At 38.6% G+C, this 20,015-nt stretch overlaps 1 protein-coding gene across 1 annotated transcript in view; it reads right to left on the reverse strand.

The window, feature by feature from the left end:
• The window catches only part of LOC106975148 (beta-galactosidase-1-like protein 3), a 63,699-nt gene extending 59,181 nt beyond the window's left edge, over window positions 1-4,518 (reverse strand). Inside the window, 3 exon segments of the mRNA XM_027036960.2 lie at window positions 3,031-3,246; window positions 3,393-3,524; window positions 4,337-4,518. Coding sequence (XP_026892761.1) covers window positions 3,031-3,246; window positions 3,393-3,524; window positions 4,337-4,404 — 416 coding nt within the window. The 5' untranslated portion in view covers window positions 4,405-4,518.
• Between the last annotated feature and the right edge of the window lie 15,497 nt (window positions 4,519-20,015).

The following is a 20,015-nucleotide window of genomic DNA, read 5'->3' on the forward strand; positions in this document are numbered from 1 at the left end:
CTTATGCTTTGGCTCTCTCCCACTCTAACCTTTTTTTTTTTTTAGAAAGAAAGAATTTTTAAAAGTCCCAGTCAATCCACAAGAAGAAAGAAAAAGAAAAAAAGACATATAGAATAAAAATAGTATATACACTAGGAGAAAAAGCAATAACCATTCAACAAAGTTATACTACCCCAAAAAACTTCACCTCACAACCACAAAAGACAGTAATCACAGAGGTTTTATAGGTGAATTTTAAGAAACATTCACGGTAAAGATAATTCTTTTGCAAGATAGTTTCAGAGAAGAGAAATATATACATATATAGTCACTTGATGAGTTTATTATAAGATTGATATCAAAAGTGGGCAAGATACTAACAGAAATACAATTTTAAATCCATTTCAGTCATAATCATAAACACACATATCTGAAATAAAACATGAGTATGTCAAGTCTAGCAATCTATGTGTGTGTATGTGTGTTTGCACATTCACATGTTCATGTCTCCTAATCAAATAGAACTTATTGCAGAGTCGTGGATTAGTTGAATATCAGAAAAAGATGTCCATATAATTTACTATTTCAATAGATGAGTGAAGAAAAACCATATAATTTCTTCAATAGATGCAGAAAAGCCTCTAAATAAAACTCAATGATTATTTATTATTCAATTATTTGTATATTAGATAAGCCAATAATTGATTATTATTAATTAATAATTCATTATTGATTATTAATTATTATTATTATTAATTAATAATTAGATAAGCCAGCTTCATATTCACTCTTTAGTATCAGCTTTGCAATAATGGAGCCAGCCCTTGAAGCATTTTCTCCTTTATAGTGAGTACCACCTTTAGCTTTGCCACAAGAGGGCGGTGGAGGGACATTCAGGAGGAAAGGGGCTTCTGTGATCTCCAGTGCAGTTTTTGTATTACTATGGTCCTGCTATATATCTGGTCAGTGGTGTAGGTGTGTGAGGACATCTGGTGGTTCTTTCTTTTTAAAAAAATCAATGCATCGTAAGTATACTTTGTAACAACCAATGTAGAATTAACCCAGAAAGGGAAGGGAACTCAACTATTTTGGAATTAACGTAATTAATATAGCTACAGATGTAAAACATTAAATTACATAGCCCATAGCATTTTGCTAACACTTTTCTGCTCTTTCCCTTCATATAATTTAATTTTAAGCCTTTCAGAACTGCCTTTACTTTTTCCTGATGTTAACTAATAAAACCCCACAGCTTGACCATGAAGGCAACAGACCCTTCTAATCGCTGGTGACAAACCAAACGTCTCATCAAAAAACAGAAAAATACATTCTGCATCGTAAAATGATAAAATGCCCTGCAAAGGGGACTTAGACTTTACAAGAGTTTACAAGCAGGGTTGCAAAGCTCTGTGAATGTCCTCCTCAATCTCTAAGTAAAGTCCACAATTATGAAAGACAGTTGAATTGCTTAGCAGCTGGAACCAGGTGCTGGGCTGAACTCAAAGCATAGCTCCACAATTACTAACCCTGTGTCTTCAAGAAAGTGCCTTAACCTCTCTCTGCCTGAGTTTTCTCACCTACAAAAGATAGTAATAATACTATTCACCACATAGTATTGCTATAGTGATGAAGTGAGTTAATATCTTCCAGGGTTTAGAACATGCCCAACTGAGTGTAAATACTATATACATGTTCTCTGAATAACTAAAACTGGTTGACTTACTTTATAGCGTAGATATATTTAAGCCAGAATTTCCATCCTCTATCAAAGGTGGTATCCTTACACTAAGGGTGGGCGTTCCCGCCTTTTCTCTGACTTCAGAAACACCATTCCCATACACCTGTCACAGTTCTGCCTTCCACGGAATTGTTTCTTTGGGCTCACCCTTCAACACACCTTTCTTGACTCCCAATTTTTTGAGTCTCAAGACTTTTCTGTAAACAGGTCTATTATGAAAGGATCTCCACTGTTCCTAATTCAAATGTGATTTTTATTTTGGGCTAGTTTTTATGTGACTGGCCATCTGTGCACAGGCAGGAGTCTATGCCTAGGTATGACTTTGGTGACATCCTCATTCACATCTGCATGGTCATACCTTGAGGCGATTGTGGGAGGAGACTCACCCTGAGCAAGCTAGTTAAGCCCTCTATTCTTCTGTTATTGTCCCCCACACAGTAAGAATGACACTATCCAGTCCACAGGACAGCTAGTTGGAGGATTAAATGATTTTGTGAAAATGATTACAAATGCCCAGCCATCAATACACCCTAAATGCATGGTACGTTTTGTCACTATACACCTAATCATGTTAAAGATCACGCTAAATTTATCATGTTAAATGTACATTTAATCATTTTACATTTATGTTTAAATTCTTCTGATTGACTAAACTAGGTTTGTATTTCTTTTTGCCATCATAATGAGTGCTGGCAATGTGATAGGCATTTTTCACATATGTAAGGTAAGCGCTTTATCTCATTTAATCATCAAGACAAACTTGAAGCAATTTTTATTTTGTTTACTTATGGATGAAGAGGACATCAGGGCTCTGGGAGGCAATGGTTTGAGGCAGAGCTGGGACTGAAGACAGGTCTTTCTGAATCTCTATGCTTTTAATTATTAATGACATTAAACTTCACTTGAGTGATACTGGTATTTCCTTACATGTTCATCTTATTCATGCTATTATTCCTTTACAAGCTCACTTTAATTACATAAAAATTGTTTTTAAAATACCACATATTTATCTGTAAATATACTTTAAGCATTTGTCATTAAGCTGAGTGCTCCTAACGGACCCAGTGACTCTCCTATTAGAGAGATTACTGTGGAAATCACTTATTCCTTCTGTTTCTCTCATTAACCCTTATCCAAGGCTGTGACCACAGCAAACTGTGAGATGTGACACTTAAAGGGCACATGCTAGAAATGACTATTCAGAAGGTAAATACTCAGGCAATCCCAAAACCAGAGGCTCAGAGCCTGGATGCAGACATCAGGAGTCCCTGTGGGGTAGAAAGGTCACAGAGAGCTAGGGGGCCAGCACTCACGTGGTAAGGGTGTTGAAGCCACAGGCCTTCAGCTTCAGCAAGCGGTCCCTCCAGTGCTCCCTGGGCACCCGGAAATAGTGGATGGAGCCCCCGAAAATCAGGAACTTGTGACCCCCGAGGGTGAAGTACGGCTTACTTCCAACTCTGCTTTCAGTCTGAAGTCCCACAGATCTGTCCGTCAGCTTGAGGGGGGTCAGGTGAGACCAATTAAACATGCTGAGAGACAGAGAAAGAGAGGAGAGGCTGCCATAGCCTTGCCAGAGAAGGAAGTTCTTGTAGCAGAAGTTGCTGTGGGCATGCTTCTGATATAATTCTCTCCAAAAAAGGAGAAAAGGCTCCCCTCCCTCCCCACTCAGGCAAACCTGTACTGGGCTGGCTGTAGCTGTGCATTTGCAAATATAAGATCCTCTTTATCTTTCACTCGAGGAGCAAAACCTGATAAGATAACTGGCAGGAAAAAGATGCACAGGATTCTTTTCCAGGAGAAACACAGGCTGAAAGAGAAAAAATGACAATGAAAAGGGGAAAACACTGGACTCATCAAGCTGTAAGGACCAAAATGCCACTCTAGAGGCAAGTTAGAGGCAAAAGCCACAGAGGCTCACATCAAGGCAGGTCTCTGAGGTTAGCCTAATGTGCAGGGAAGCTGGGGCTTTATCTGAGTCCACTGAGGTCCCCTGCACCACCAGGGCTGTCCCAGAGCCCACCTCAGTACATCTAGAAAGCTGAGGATAGACTGAGTCCTAGAAGCCTGCAGCCAGGAACAGGACAGGACAGGCATGGCACCTGGGCCACGGGATCCTGGGAAAAGCTGGAAGAAAAGTAAGGGAGGAAGGGTAAGGAAAAGCTCAGGGACAGGGGGAAGCACTCCATCCACCAAGTTCAGAAAGGCTGCAGGGCCTGATCACTGGAGGACTATGTCACCATCCACACGCTGATTCTTTTCTCTCTTGGGCAATGGATAGACTCTCACCAGGACCGGCTTGTCTAAGGTGTGGGCAGAAGAAAGAACTGGAAGAGAGAAAGTTTGAAAGGGGAGTCGATGAGGAGAGGCTCAAGCAGATAGGAGGACCCACGGGGGCGTCCCAGTCCAAAGGGGCCCTTGCTCCACTTATTGCCCCCAGTGCCCAGCGAAATAAATGCCTGTGGATGACTGGCTGACTAACAGAACGAAAAGGGAGGTCCAGGAGGCCTCCAGGGTTGTGCGCTCAGGGCGATCCGGCAGGCGAGCTGGGCGCGAAATCCCCGGCGCCTGGAACGGCAGGCGGGACTGTGGGCCGGCCAGGGCAATGGTGCCGAAGGTCACCTGAAGCGCTGCGGGGAGCCCATCACGCGCCGCTCAGAGAGCCTAGTCCAGCGCTGCTCCCGCCGCATCTCCGCGGACCCAGACTCCGCGCACCGGGGCCAAGGAGCCTGCCAGGCAGTGCCCAGTAAGTCTCAGGCTCTGGGTGGCGGGAGGGGCAGAGCTCCGCATCGGACCCAGTGAGTCCGAACTGCCTGTGGGCGCAGATGCCTTTCAGCCTGTGCAAGTAACGTGGGAGGGTCTTGAGTTATCGCCATGACCTTGGTTTTCCTATACTGTGCGTCACCAGACTGACGGGACGGAAAGGCAGAGGTAAGTGGGAGGAAAAGAGGACAAGTTAGCCTACGCGTGTTCCACGGGCTCAGGGACTGTGGTGAGTGTTCCTGTGGCTGCAGACAGCGCGTTCAGAGCAATGGGTGGGGTGTGAGCACAGAGGAATAGTTTCAAAATGATGGGCAAATGCCAAAATACAGGTTCCCCTGGGTACTTGTCTAGGTGAGGGACACCAGCTACGCTGGAGTATAGTTTAACCAAACAGAATCTGTAAAATGAGAGTATTATCTAGAGCAAAGAAGGGAGTGCTGTTCCTACCAGTGGGTCAGCTTGAAAGTGTCTACATAGGATATGCAAGAACTACAGCTTGGAATTCCTTGGTTACAAACCAGCAGGAGACAGGGCTGGAGAGATCAGATTGGGAGAAAGCTGGCCAGGAAGGGCAGTGGAAGCAAATGCTAAGCAGCTCAATCTCTTCTCAGAAACTAAGTCAGATATTAATTTTCTTGAGATTAGGTGATTGCAAGATGTAGGCTAGATGGGAAACAGACAAGTCACCCGCATAGACCTAGTGGTCGCAGGATAAGAGCTGGGGGTGTTCTCATGGTGGTAAGCAAGAGGATGGAGTTGATTTAAGAAAATTTGGGGAAGTAAAACTGGTAGGTTTTATTAAGTGATTGAATGAGGCAGATGATACAGAGAGGAGTCTGGGATGACACTGTGTGTCAGCCTAAGTGACAGGTGACAGCCTAAGGGTAGGTGGTGGTGACATTTATTGAGATGAGAAACACAGGAAGTGGCAAAAGTTTGACTTGATGAACCCAATTTGAAACCTGCCAGATTTGAAGTCCCTGTAATGAAGAGAAGTCTTCTGAGTTTTCTCTTTGAAGCCATTGCTTTTTCTCTCCCATTTGAAAGAACAAAGCCTGTGGCATTAGGTTGAAATCAGACTATAGTTTTCAGAGAATATTGTGGGTTTTCCTCTCTTGTCTCATTCTTTACAGGTATAATTTGTCAGGAACTTTGTAGATTATCCATTTTTTCTCATTCTTAGGTTGGAAGCAATGGACTCTTGGGACTTCCTACATCTTACACAGAAGCATGATATTCAACTTCTTTGAATATATCCTGTTTTATAAATGTGGTTTTAACAGCTACAAACCTTTATTCTTCTTTGCCAAGATCTTTTTTAAGCTACATTAATTTATTTTTTTATATCATTTATTGACAAGTTAGCTAACATACAGTGTATACAGTGTGTTTTGGGCTTTGGGAGTAGTTTCCCGTGATTCATCCCTTACATAACTATTCTAAGGCTTGTGCCTTTCCATATAAAATGTAGGAAAAGCTTGTCTATTTCTACAAAAAGCCGTGCTAAAACACAGATAGGAATTGCAATCGACCTACAGATCCAGTTATGGAGATTTGGCATCTTTACAATGTTTAGCCTTCAAATCCTTGAATGTGGTATGTGTCTCCATTTCTTTTGGTCTTCTTTCGCTTTTTTAAGTAAGAATTTTGTGATTTTTTTTTTTTTTGCACACAGATCCTCTGCATGTTTTGTCAGGTTTATACCTCAGTGTAGCAACTTATTTTGAGTGATTTTAAATGGTATTATATTTTTAACTTTGGTTTCAACATGTTTATTCTTAGCATCTAGACATTCTATTAGGTTTCTTGTATTGATGTTGGATTCTGTGACCTTGGTAAACTCACTAATTCTAACAGGCAGTTTGAGGAATTGAAAATCCAATTCATTGGGATCTTCTGCAGATGCAATCATGCCATCTGCAAATACAGAAAGTTTTATTTCTTTCTTTCCAATCTGTATGTCTTTTATTTCTTTTTCTTATCTTATTGTGGCAGCTAGAATTTCTAGTACTATGTTGAATCATACTTTGTTCCCAGACTTGGGCAAAAAATGTCCAGTCTTTCACCATTAAATATGATGTTAGATGTGGGGTTTGTGTATATGTTGTTTATCAAGTTGAAGTAGTTCTCTCTATTCTTAATTTGCTGAGAGTATTTATTATGAATGGTGTTGGATTTTGTGAATTACTTGGATCCTGTCTTCATTTTCTATAACATTACTATCTTAATTTTCTCCCAAAACATATTTTTGCCAGATATAGAATGTGCAGATGTGTGATATTATATGATATAATGAGAAAAGTATGTTTGGTCTTCATTCCTAGTTCCTGCCACAAAACTCCTAAACACTTAGAATTTCCTGAGTGCAAAAGATAAGAAGAGCAATTTTTGTTACTCATAGCAAGCCTTTTTCAAACATGTCTGAATTTATGTTAATGAAGCAACTTTTGGAAAGCTCCTAAGGATAAGGAACTGGTTACCAGCAGACCAAACCATCTGATTAGAGAGTTGGGAATTTCAGAATCCCCCCACCCACCCAACTCTAACCTCTGAGGAAAGGGTAGAGGAGGAGGCAAAGTTTGACTTAACTACCAATAGTCAATGATTTAATCAACCATGCCCATATAATGAAGCCTGCATAGAAACCTTAACTGAAGGGGTTCAGAGAGCTTCCACATTGATGAACACATCAAGGTGCTGGAAGGGTGGTAGCCTCAGAAAAAGCATGGAAGCTTGATCCTCCTTCCCATATCTATCCCTATGCATCTTTTCCACCTGGCTGTTTTTGAAGTGTATCCTTTATAATAAACTGGTAAACCTAAGTGTTTCCTGGAGTTCTGTGAGTAGTTCTAGCAAATTAACAAGCATAGGAGAAAGTCATGAAGAATTCTGATTTATAGCCAATCAGAAGAACAAGTGACATCCTGGGACTGGCATCTGAAATGGGGTGAGTGGAGGACAATCATGTGAGACTGAGCCCTTAACTTGTGGAGTATATTCCTTGGATTGTATAAACATTATTGTTTCAAAAACTCTTTCAACCCAACTTTCTTTTTCTTTTTAAGTTTATTTATTTTGAGAGAAAGAGAGACAGCACAAGCAGTGGAGAGGCAGAGAGAGAGGGAGAGAGAGTATCCCAAGCAGGCTCTGCACTGTCAGGACAGAACTCCATGCAGGGCTTGATCTCATAAACCATGAGATCATGACCTGAGCCAAAACAAAGAGTCAGACACTTATCTAACTGAGCCACCAGGTTCCCCAACAGTCCAACTTTCTTTTTCCTCTCCTTCTGGGACTCCAAATGATATAAATGTTAGATATTTTTTATTATTTGTTTCCCACAGGCCCCTGAGTTTCTGTGTTTTATTTGGTTTTGTTTTTGTTATTTAACTTATTTGCTCTCTGCTGTTAATATTGGGTGAAATCTTTTATTCTCAGGTTCTTGGATCTTTCCCTCTGTCCCCTGTTGTGATTATATTCCTGCCTGCCTTGGTGTCTTTGGTGTCCTTGAACAGAAGAGGAGTGTCTCAGGACTGCAAAGAGAGAGAGAGACTCCCCAAAGTGGCCCCTGCGGTTGGAAGCTGTTGCTATTGTCCCTGCCTTGGTGTCACTGGGTGAGGAAAGGGAGTCCATGTTCTAAATGACAGCTTGGTATTTTATTTGGAGTATTAGTATTGAAACCTAAACCTAAAAGAAATGTGCACACAACCTGTCACACTTTCAATTTTGAAAGAACTATCCTGCACATAGAAATTAAAAAGTAATAGGGTACCTGGTTAACCATCCAACTTCGGCTCAAGTCATGATCTCATGGTTGTGAGTTCAAGCCCTGCATAGGGCTCTGTACTGACAGCTCAGAGCCTGGAGCCTCCTTCAGATTCTGTGTCTCACTCTCTCTCTGCCCCTCCCCTACTCAGACTCTGTCTGTCTCTCACTCTCAAAAATAAACATTAGAAGAAAAAATAAATTAAAAAGTAGTTACACCAAGATATAAGCAAGGATAATAAAAATATTTAAAACCATAGCTTCTAGAACAGATTATATCATCTGGTGATGTCTCAAAAGTGAAACTCATGTATTTGGTTGCAGAAAAGAAAGTAGATTTTTAGCTTATTCAGGTTGTATTCAGGAGGAAAAGATAGATAGAAGAAATAAAATGCTATAATGATCTTAAGAAATAAGAAATGGAAATAATCTGTAATAGAAAATGTGCCAGATGCCTTTGTATTGGTGGGAAAATATTAGAGTAGAATACCTATAATGAATCTAGGGCATAGTTTCTCTCACTATGCTACTAATACCTGCAAGAAAAAATTTAAATACAATAAAAGATCTACGGTATTTGTTTTTCTGGATAAAAATACATTAGTACCTGAAGCATCAAAATCATAACTAACAAATTATATTATATTGCATTATATATATTATATTGACTATGCTGATCATACAACTTTTATTTAACGTTATTACTTAACATTCTAGAAAAATTCAGGCTTTTTGCCTGGTTCTTATATTTATATATTTTTTTCCAATTCCTGAAAACTTCTTATAAATTAATACAGCACTCTTAATTATCTCTACTATAGCAAAAAATATATATTATTCAGTTTTTCATACATATCCTTCAGTAAATTTGGGCATTTAAGTAAAATAAAAATTAGTTTCCATAATCTTAAAATCTAAATAGAGGACTTTATCCAACAAGATGTAACATGTAATGGAACAGACTTACCCTCTTGCCTTAAAAATCTAGAAAACCAGACCAGACAAAAATATTTCAGTGCTTTTCAGATTTGGACAGAAGGCAGCACAGGATGTGATCCTTGAGATAAGGGAAGCCAAAAAGATAAGCCCTATGACTGCATGAGCTTACTGCCTAAAATCAGTTTCCAGGGTATAGCACAGTGAGAGCAATACAAATAAAGCCCAGTATCCTTGCTAAGTTGAAGAGATAGAGATCCAAATTCAGGAGGACCAAGGCAGGTAAATTTTACTAAGGCAAATACTTTATAAAACAAAGTACTGAAGAGAAATCTGCAACAGGGTGTTCCAGAGATCTACAGGAATGATCCCATGGGTCTTTCACTGAGTTCTGAACTGGGAATATATATGCAAAAACTACCAAGGCCACGGAAAGAACCACTAAAAAGGATTAAGCAGGAAAAAAAAATCCTCAGGTTTGCATAGGGTTAGGAATAGTTCACATTTCACCAACCAGTGTGGGAAGACAGTCTCTTAATGCCTGGAGAACCTGGTAAAGTCCTAATAAAGATATTGCAATACATACTTCCTCTAACAAAGCTTATAAACAATCCTTGAAAGGATTGAATTAATCCCAAGTAACATAGTGGTATCCCATAACAAAATCCAAAAATAGCTAAAGAATTACAGCAAATCCAGCAAACAACATGAAATTGACAATGTCCAGCATACAATAAAAAATTACCAGCCATACAAGAATAAGGAAAGTATGATGCATAACCAGGAGAACATCTAATCAGTAGAAACATACTTACATGTGACATAGATAAAGGAGCTAGCAGAAAAGGATGCTAAAATAGCTAATACAGTTATACTCCATGTGGTCAAGATGGTTGAGGAAAACATGAGCATGATAAAGAGATAAAATAAAAATTTGAATAGATCTAAATGTAATGTCCAGCAATAAAAATACAATATATGAAATTAAAAATACACTGGGTAAATGAACAACACTAGAGAATATATCAGTGAACCTGAATAGCAAAAGAAATTATCCAAAATGAAGGACACAGAAAAAAAAAAAAACACTGAACAAAGCATCAGTATCCTTTGGGACAATACCAAGTGGTCCAGTATATGTGTAATTGGAGTCCCAGAAGAAGGGAAACAGAAAAATATTTTACTTGAAGAAATAATGGCCAAAATATTTCATATTTGGCATAAGGTGTTTACCTCAGATTCAAGATGTTTAATAACCTCTAAGGAAAAAAAATCATAAGGAAAACTGCATCAAGATCAAATTGCCTAGGGGCATCTGGATGGCTCAGTTGGTTAAGAGTCCAACTTCATCCCAGGTCATGATCTCATGGTTTGTGAGTTTAAGCCCTACATTGGGCTCTCTGCTGTCATCACAGAGCCCACTCCAGATGTCTCTCTCTCTTTCTCTCTCTGTCCCTCCCCTGCACTCTCTCTCTCTCAAAAATAAATAAGCATTAACAAAAAAAGATCAGTTGCCTAAATCACTGATAAAAATTTGTACTTGTTCAGAGCAGTTTAAATGTTTGTTTGTGTGTTTGTCTTAAGGAGAGAGAAGGAAGCATGATCAGGGGAGGGGTAAAGAGAGAGGGAGAGAGAGAGAATCCCAAGCTGGGTCTGAACTGTCAGCACAGAGTCCAATGCAGGGCTCAATCTTACAACTGTGCGATCATGACCAGAACCAAAATCAAGACTGCAATGCTTAAGTGAGTTGCCCAGGTGGACCTGTTCAGAGCAGTTTAATAAATAATAGCCAAATAACAGGAAACAAACTGAAAACCTATTAGCTGGTGAATGGGTAAACAAATTGTGGTAGCTTCAGATAATAGAATTCTATGTAACAATAAAAGTTTTTAAATTACTTGATATATATATATATATGTATATTGGAATATGTATATATATTGGAATACTATATATAGTATTATATATATGTATATATATATGTGTATATATATATATATATATATATATCAGAATATATATCGGAATACTACTCATCCATAAAAAAATGAATGAAATCTTGCCATTTGCAATGATGTGGATGGAGCTACAGAGTATTATGCTAAGCTTAAAAATAACTCAGTCAGAGAAAAACAAATACCATATGATTTCACTCCTATATGGAAGTTAAGAAATTAAAAAAAATGAACATGGGGGAAAAAAAGAGAGGCAGATCAAGAAACACACTGTCAAGTATATAGAACAAATTGATGGCTACCAGAGGGGAGGTAGTTGGGGGGATGGGTTAAACAGGTGATGGGTATTAAGGAGGTCACTGATTGTGAAGTACACTGGGTATTGTATGTAAGTGATGAATCACTAAATTCTACACCTGAAGCTAATATTGCATTGTATGTTAACCAGCTGAAATTGAAATAAAAACTTAGAAAAAAGATTAAAATTTACTGATATACATAATATGAATACATCTCAAGGCACTTTGTTAAATGAAAAAATTCAGATGTAAAAGAAAACATATTGTATCATTCTGTGTATATACATTCTAGAAAATGCAAAACTATAGTAACAGACAGAAAATCAATGGATTCCATGTCCAGAACAAAAGGAACTATAATCAGGTATGAATATGTTCAGTTAAATGCAAAAAGAAATGTCTGCTGTGATTCCCTTAAAATAAAGGGAGGAACACTGTGATAAGTGACAGCACATCCAGGCCATACTTAGCCCCTGCTGAACCCTAGCAACCTGGTGGCTATCCCAGAGTTCCAGGTGACTCCCTGCTAGGCTCTTGTTCTGCCCCTAGCTCTGTAACTCCATGGCTTTTGCCTGGAGATAGGTTGGAGATAGGTTTTGGAACTCTGGTATTCTGTTTCAGAGTCCATGTTTTTAATCACTGTGCCAGAGATTTAACTATATTTGAAAATTTAGACACTTATGATAAAAATAACTATTACTAATTAATAAACTTACTGATCATTTGTTATTGGACATTTTGATGAGTGCTTCATATGAATTTGCTAATTTTAACCTCACAACTATGTGAGGTAGCTATTAATATCATCCCAAATTTACATGAAGAAATGGAAACATAGAAAGGAAAAGTAACTTACCTTAAGTCACACAGCCTATAGGGAGCCCAACTTGGGACCCAAACCCAAGTATATCTAACAACAAGTCCATGTTCTTAAACACCAAAATGTCTTTCCTTTGAAAGAAGTGTGGTAGAAAATGGCCTATTCAAGAAATGTTACTAAAACTTGATCCCAAACTCATTCCTTACAACATCATAAGTTTCACATATATCACAGATTCATGAGTAAAAAACAAAATCATAGAAATACTACAAGAAAAAAAATGCAACAAAAACTGAAAGATGATAGATAGTAAATTCACAAAAGAAGAAATAAAAGGGTTCAAAATATGTGGAGAAGTTAGCCTCATCAGTAACAAAGAAATAAAAATTAAATATCATTTACATGAAAAGTTTCTACATGCTGACAACAGTTTTTTGAGAATATGAGTTAATTGTCATATGCTCTTTTTGATTCATCTCTCTGTAGAAATTTACTTTAAAATGTTAGTCACATAAATGTGAAAAGACATTAATATCCAAGGATAATCATCAAAGTATTGCTTATCATAATACAACTTTGGAGATGATCCAAATGATCATCAGTGTGCCCATGGTTAAGAATACATATATACAGGGGCACCTGGGTGACTCAGTCAGTTGAGCGACCAGCTTCAGCACAAGTCATGATCTCACAGCTCATGAGTTTGAGCCTCGCACTGGGCTTTGTGCTGACAGCTTAGAGCCTGGAAGTTGCTTCAGATTCTGTACTTCCCCCTCTCTCTGCCCCTCCCTGCTCACACTCTCTGTCTCTCTCTTTCAAAAATAAATAAACATTAAAAAATTTAAAAACAAGAACACATATATACAATAAAATATGATGCAAGTGTTTAAAAGGTTGTAGATCTATATTGACTGACATGAAGTTTATCAACCTCTCATTTTTCTGTGGAAATTAAGCATTAAAGAATAGATAAAGAGAAATAATCCAATTATATAAAATGGAATATGTGTGGAATACTGATTACCACTATTTTAAGAATGCTTTTCTCTGGATGGTGGAATTTTGAATGATTTACTTCTTTCTTATGTTTTTGTATGTGGTTTAAATTTTGTTAAATAGTTTTAAAACACAAAAAAACAAGAGAGAATTACACTATTCTTTTCCATCTTTGTATCTTTCATAGACAATATTGGTGAGGTTGGCTTCTACCTGAGCTGAACACTGAGTATCACAGCCACTTATCTGATGTCTGCGTCCACAGACACCTGTAATGTTGATGTGCCTTACGTAAAGAAATAACCAATATGCCAGCACCCAGTATTTTCTGTGGAGTCAGATGAGAGATTTTCCAAGAGTGGAGGGCTCATAAACTGAATTATTAGTTCATTTTAAGAAGGACTGATCCCTGGGGCACCTGGGTGGCTCAGTCGGTTGAGCATCCGACTTCGGCTCAGGTCAGGATCTCGCAGTTTGTGAGTTAGAACCCCGCGTTGGGCTCCGTGCTGAAAGTTCAGAGCCTGGAGCCTGTTTCAGATTCTGTGTCTCCCTCTCTCTGCCCCCTCCCCGCTCATGCTCTGTCTCTCTCTGTCTCTCAAAAATGAATAAACGTTTAAAAAAATTTTTAAAAAAGGACTGATCCCAAGCTGTGAGCTGACCCCCAGAGTGCCCTGCTGCAGGTGCAGCTGCACCTGACCGTGGCCGCCTTGCCTTGAAAGCACGTCCTAGCAGATTTGTAAGAAGTTGTTCAGCATTGGAAGAGGGGCCAACATGGCAGAGAAATAGGGGGATCCAAAGATCTCTCGTCTCACAAACAAAGCAGTGTTGAAACTAAAGGACTTTGAACTCTTGGAAGTCTTGGAAGAAAAGAGACAGCAGCGCTTCCAGGGACCCACTGGGACAACCTGACAGGCATTATTGCAAACTGGGAGAGATAAAATGAGAACTGGGAGAAATAAAATGAAAGGAGGGGAGGGATCCCCTTCTGCAGAGAGACAAAAGGAAGAGAAAGAGATACTGGGGAAACATAGGACTGTATCTGGACAAGAGAAAAGCCACGGACAGGGTCAGAGAAAGAGCCAATCTCTAACTGAGGGGCTTTCTCCAGACTGAGGCCAGCTGCCTGGATCGCGCACCTGAGGAGGAGGGGAGCCAGGCCCTGCTCAGTGACTGGGTCAGGGGTGTAGTCTGCAGTAGGAGACAGTGATTCCCTCCCTATGGTGCTGTGGGACATGACAAAGCCTGCCTATGCCTGCCAGCCAGGAAACACATATTGGGCAGTGCAAGGCGGTGCTTCCCCAGTAGAGGGGCACACAAGAGCAAGAGTTTGAATCCCAGCCAAGCACCAGGGCATGGGAGTCAGCAGAGCAGGACAAACCACCTTGTTTGCACCTGTGGCAGAGTGAGGACAGCTCGAACAAAGTGGTTTGGGATGCCTTGTCCATGGAGGAGAGACTGGGGTGTCGCCATTTTTCTCCCCATCACCAACAAGGAGTGACAACACGGCCCACAGTGGAGGCAGCACCCACCTACACCAAAACACGCCCCTCCTCACCTGGTAACTGTGTATCTACTGGAGCAGGATTGATGCTGATGAACCAGATGGCCTGTCCTCCAGACCAGCGCTATTGCATTGCCTGATTTATTCCTCAGACAGTTATTATATAGATATATTCTTCCTTCCTTTTCTCCTTCTTATCTCTTCACTCCTCTAGTCTGGTTACTCTGGTTGTTAGTTTGTTTAAGCAGACATATTTAATCCATTCTCTTGTTGCATGTTCCACACCTCCTTCTTTATTCTCCTTTCTCTCTGGATTAAGCCATATAGTTTATCTGTCTAGATAACTTTCTTTCTTTTTCTTTTCCCCTACCCTTTTATATTCCTTTCTCTCTCTCTGGATTAAGCTGTATAGTTTCTCTGGTCAATTTTTATTCTCCCCCCCCCCCACGCTGTAATTTCTCTCTTTATGGGATAATGCCTCTTCCATCATCACCACCTCCACCCTGTTGTTTACTTGTAGCTGGTGTTTCTGGTTTTGTGTATGTGTGAGTGTTTTTGTTTTCTGTTTCTTTTTTGTTGGTTTGCTTGTTTGTTTTCCTTTTCAGGGCTACTTAAAGGAACAAATGAAAGCACACCTAGTAGAAGGTTCAAAATATCGAGTAGGGAGATAAAGTAACCGAACTCACAACAACAGAGAACAAGTAACACTTTCCCAAAAAACAAAAAACAAAAACCCCCCTAAAGGGCCAGACTCAGGACAGTGTATGACCCCTCTTTAATATAGTGGTGCTCGCAGGTGAAGGACACATAACAAGCTTTTCAAACACATAAGGGACAGAAAGCTAGCCAAAATGATGAAATGAAAGAATTCTCCTCAAAAGAAATTCCAGGAAGAAATGGCAAATGTTTTATATAAAAACATATAAAAATATAACTGAACAAGAATTTAGAATAATAGTCATAATGTTAATTGCTGGACTTGAAAAAAAGCATAGAAGACAGCAGAGAATCTATTGTTACAGAGATCAAGGAGCTAAAAAAGAGTAATGATGAATTAAAAATGCTATAAATGAGGTGCAAAATAAACTAGAGGTGGTGAGAGCCAGAATTGAAGAGACAGAGGGGAGAATAGGAAGTAGAAAATAAAAATATGGAAAAGATGAAGATAAGAAAAAGAGAGAAAAAAATTCTGGATCATAAGGGGAGAATTAGAGAACTATGTGACTCAATGAAATGAAACAATATCCATATCATAGGAGTTACAAAAGTAGACGAGAGAGAGAAAAGGGCTGAAGGTTTGCTTGAACAAATCATAGCTGAGAACTTCCCCAATCTGGGGAAGGAAACAGACATTGAAATCCAAGAGGCACAGAGAACTCCCTTCAGATGTAACATGAATTGATCTTCTGCATGACATATCATAGTGAAACTGGCAAAATACAAAGATAAAGAGAGAATTCTGAAAGCAGCCAGAAATAAATGGGCCTTAACCTACAGGAGTAGACACATAAGGGAAATAACAGGCCTATCTACTGAAACTTGGCAGGCCAGAAAGGAGTGGCAGGACATTTTCAATGTAATGAATAGAAAAATACACAGCCAAGAATCCTTTGTACAGCAAGCTTGTCATTCAGAATAGGAGAGATAAAGATTTTCCCAAACAAACAAAAATTGAGGGAATTTATCACCACTAAACCAGCCCTACAAGAGAATCTAAGGGGGAATCTGTGAGTATTGTAAACACTATAAAGGACCAGAGACACCATTACAAGCATGAAACCTACAGGTAACACAATGATTCTAAACACGTATCTTTCAATAATAACACTGAATGTAAATGGACTAAATTCTCCAATCAAAAGATTCAGGGTATCAGAATGGATAAAAAAACCAAGACCCATCTATTTGCTGTCTACAAGAGACCCATTTTAGACCTGAGAACACCTTCAGATTGAAAGTGAAGGGATGGAGAAACATCTATCATGCTACTGGAAGTCAAAAGAAAGCTGGAGTAGCCATACATATATCAGACAAACTAAATTTTAAACTGAAGACTGTAACAAGATATGAAGAAGGGTATTATGTAATAATTACAGTATCTATCCATCAAGAAGAGCTAATAATTATAAATGATTATGCACCAAATTCAGGGGAACTAAATATATAAAACAATTAATCACAAAGTTAAGCAATCTTATTGGTAAAAATGTAATTGCAGGGACTTTAATACTCCACTTACAACAATGGACAAATCATCTAGAGAGAAAATCAATAAAGAAACAATGGCTCTGAATGATACACTGGAACAGATGGACTTGACAGATATATTTAGAACTTTTCATCCAAAAGCAGCAGAATATACATTCTTCTCGAGTGCACGTGGAACATTCTCCAAGATAGATTATGTAATGGGTCACAAAACAGCACTCAATAAATGTAAAAGAATAGAGATCATATCATGCACACTTTTAGATCACAATGCTATGAAACTTGAAATCAACCACAGGAAAAAGTTTGGAAAACTTCCAAATGCATGGAGGTTAAAGAATATCCTACTAAAGAACAAATGAGTCAAACAGACATATAAGAAGAAACTAAAAAACATATGGAAACTAATGAAATGAAAACACAACAACCCAAACCCTTTGGTATGCAGGAAAGTAGTCCTAAAAAGAAAATACATTGCAATCCATAAATTAATCCATAAATTAGAAAAATCCCAAATACAAAATCTAACAGCACACCTAAAGGAACTAAAGCAGAACAACAAAGAAACCCCAAACCCAGCAGAAGAAGAGAAATAATAAAGATCAGAGCAGAAATAAACAATATAGAATCTAAACAAACAAACCAGTAGAACAGATCAATGAAACTGAGTTGATTTTTTAAAAAAATAAATAAAATTAATAACCCCTTAGCCTGACTTCTCAAAAACAAAAGAGAGAAGATCCAAATAGATAAAATAAAATGAAAATGAATTTATCACAACCAATCCCTCAGAAATACAAATAATTATCATGGAATACCATGAAAAATTATTTGCCAGCAAACAGGACAACCTGGAAGAAATGGACAAATTCCTAGACACCCACACACTACCAAGTGGGAAGAAATAGAAAATTTGAACAGACCCATAACTAGTGAAAAAATTGAATAAAAAATCTCCCAACAAATAAGAATCCTCGACCAGATGGCTTCCCTGGGTAATTCTACCAAACATTTAAAGCAGACTTAATACCTATCTTTCTCAAGCTGTTCCAAAAAATAGAAATGGAAGGAAAACTTGCAGTCTCCTTCTATGAAGCCAGTATTACCTTTGTTGCTAAACCAGATAGAGATCCCACAAAAAAGGAAAACTACAGGCCAATATCCCTGATGAACTTAGATGCAAAAATTCTCAACAAGATCTAGCAATTCAAATTCAACAGTGTATAAAAAGAATTATTCACCATGATCAAGTGGGTGGATCAAGTGGTTTCATTCCTGAGCTACAGGACTGGTTCCATATTCTCAAATCAATCAATGTGATATATCACATTAATAAAAGAAAGGATAAGAACCATATGATCCTGTCAATAGATGCATAAAAAGCATTTGACAAAATACAGTATATTTTCCTAATAAAAACCTCAAAAAAGTCTGGATAGAAGGAATATACCTAAACATTATTAAAGCCATATATGAAAAGCCTACAGCTAATATCATCCTCAATGTGGAAAAACTGAGAGCTTCCTCTGAGATCAGGAAAATGACAGTGATGTCCATTCTCACCACTGTTGTTAAACATAGTGTTGGAAGTCCTAGCCTCAGCAATCAGACAACAAAATGAAATAACAGACATCAAAATTGGGAAAGAAACGTCAAACTTTCACTTTTTGCAGATGACATGATACTCTACATGGAAAACCTGAAAGACTCCAACAAAAGATTCCTAGAACTGATACATGAACTCAGTAAAGTTTCAGGGTACAAAATCAATGTACAAAAACCAGTTGCATTTTTATACACCAATAATAAAGCAACAGAAAGAGAAATAAAGAAACTGATCACGGGGTGCCTGGGTGGCTCAGTTGGTTAAGCGTCGACTTCAGCTCAGGTCATGATCTCACAGTTTGTGAGTTAGAGCTCCTCGCCGGGCTCTGTGCTGACAGCTCAGAGCCTAGAGCCTGTTTCAGATTCTGTGTCTCCCTCTCTCTCTGATCCTCCCCCATTCCTGCTCTGTCTCTCTCTGTCTCAAAAATAAACATTAAAAAAAGTTTTTTAAAGAAACTGATCCCAATTACCATTGTACCAAGAACCATAAAATACCTAGGAATAAACCTAGCCAAAGATGTAAAATATCTGTATGCTGAAAACTATAGAAAGCTTATGAAGGAAATTTGAGGAAGACACAAAGAAATGGAAAAACATTCCATGCTCATGGATTGGAAGAATAAATGTTGTTAAAATGTCATTACTGCCCAAAGCAATCTACACATTCAATGCAATCCCAATCAAAATTTCACCAGCATTCTTCTCAAAATTTGAGTAAACAGTCCTGAAATATTTACAGAACCAAAAAATACCTCAAATAGCCAAAGTAATGTAGAAAAAGAAAATCAAAGTGGGAGGCATCACAATCCCAGACGTTAGCCTCTACTACAAAGCTGTAATTATCAAGACAGTATGTTATTGGTAAAAAAAACAAAACAAACTAACAAAAAAACCAGACACATAGACTAATGGAATAGAATGGAAAACCAAGAATTGGACCCACAAACATATAGCCAACTAACCTTTGACAAAGCAGGAAATAGCATCCAATGGAAAAAAAGACAGTCTCTTTAGCAAATGGTGCTGGGAGAACTGGAGAGTGACCATCAGGAGAATGAAAATAGATCACTTTCTTACACCATACACAAAATAAACTCAAAAGGGATGAAAGAGCTAAATGTGAGATAGGAAACCATTAAAATCCTAGAGGAGAAAGCAGGCAACAATCTCTTTGACTTCAGCCGCAGTAATTTCTTACTTGACACATCTCCAAAGGCAAGGGAATTAAAAGCAAAAATGAAGTATTAGGACCTCATCAAGATAAAAATCTTCCACACTGCAAAGGAAACAATTGAAACGCCCAGAGTCTAAGAGACCCCAAAAACGAACCACCAGAGTCCAGAGTCAAAGCTAAGCAGCAAGGGTCATTTATTGCAGGTTCGAACCTGGACCTCTGCGCACTCGTTGCCGGTGATGCTAAGAGGCCCCGAGAGAGGTTTTTACAGCCCTTTTA

The sequence above is a fragment of the Acinonyx jubatus genome, chromosome D1, assembly GCF_027475565.1.
Source record: "Acinonyx jubatus isolate Ajub_Pintada_27869175 chromosome D1, VMU_Ajub_asm_v1.0, whole genome shotgun sequence".
In the NCBI taxonomy this organism is placed as follows: Eukaryota; Metazoa; Chordata; class Mammalia; order Carnivora; family Felidae; genus Acinonyx; species Acinonyx jubatus.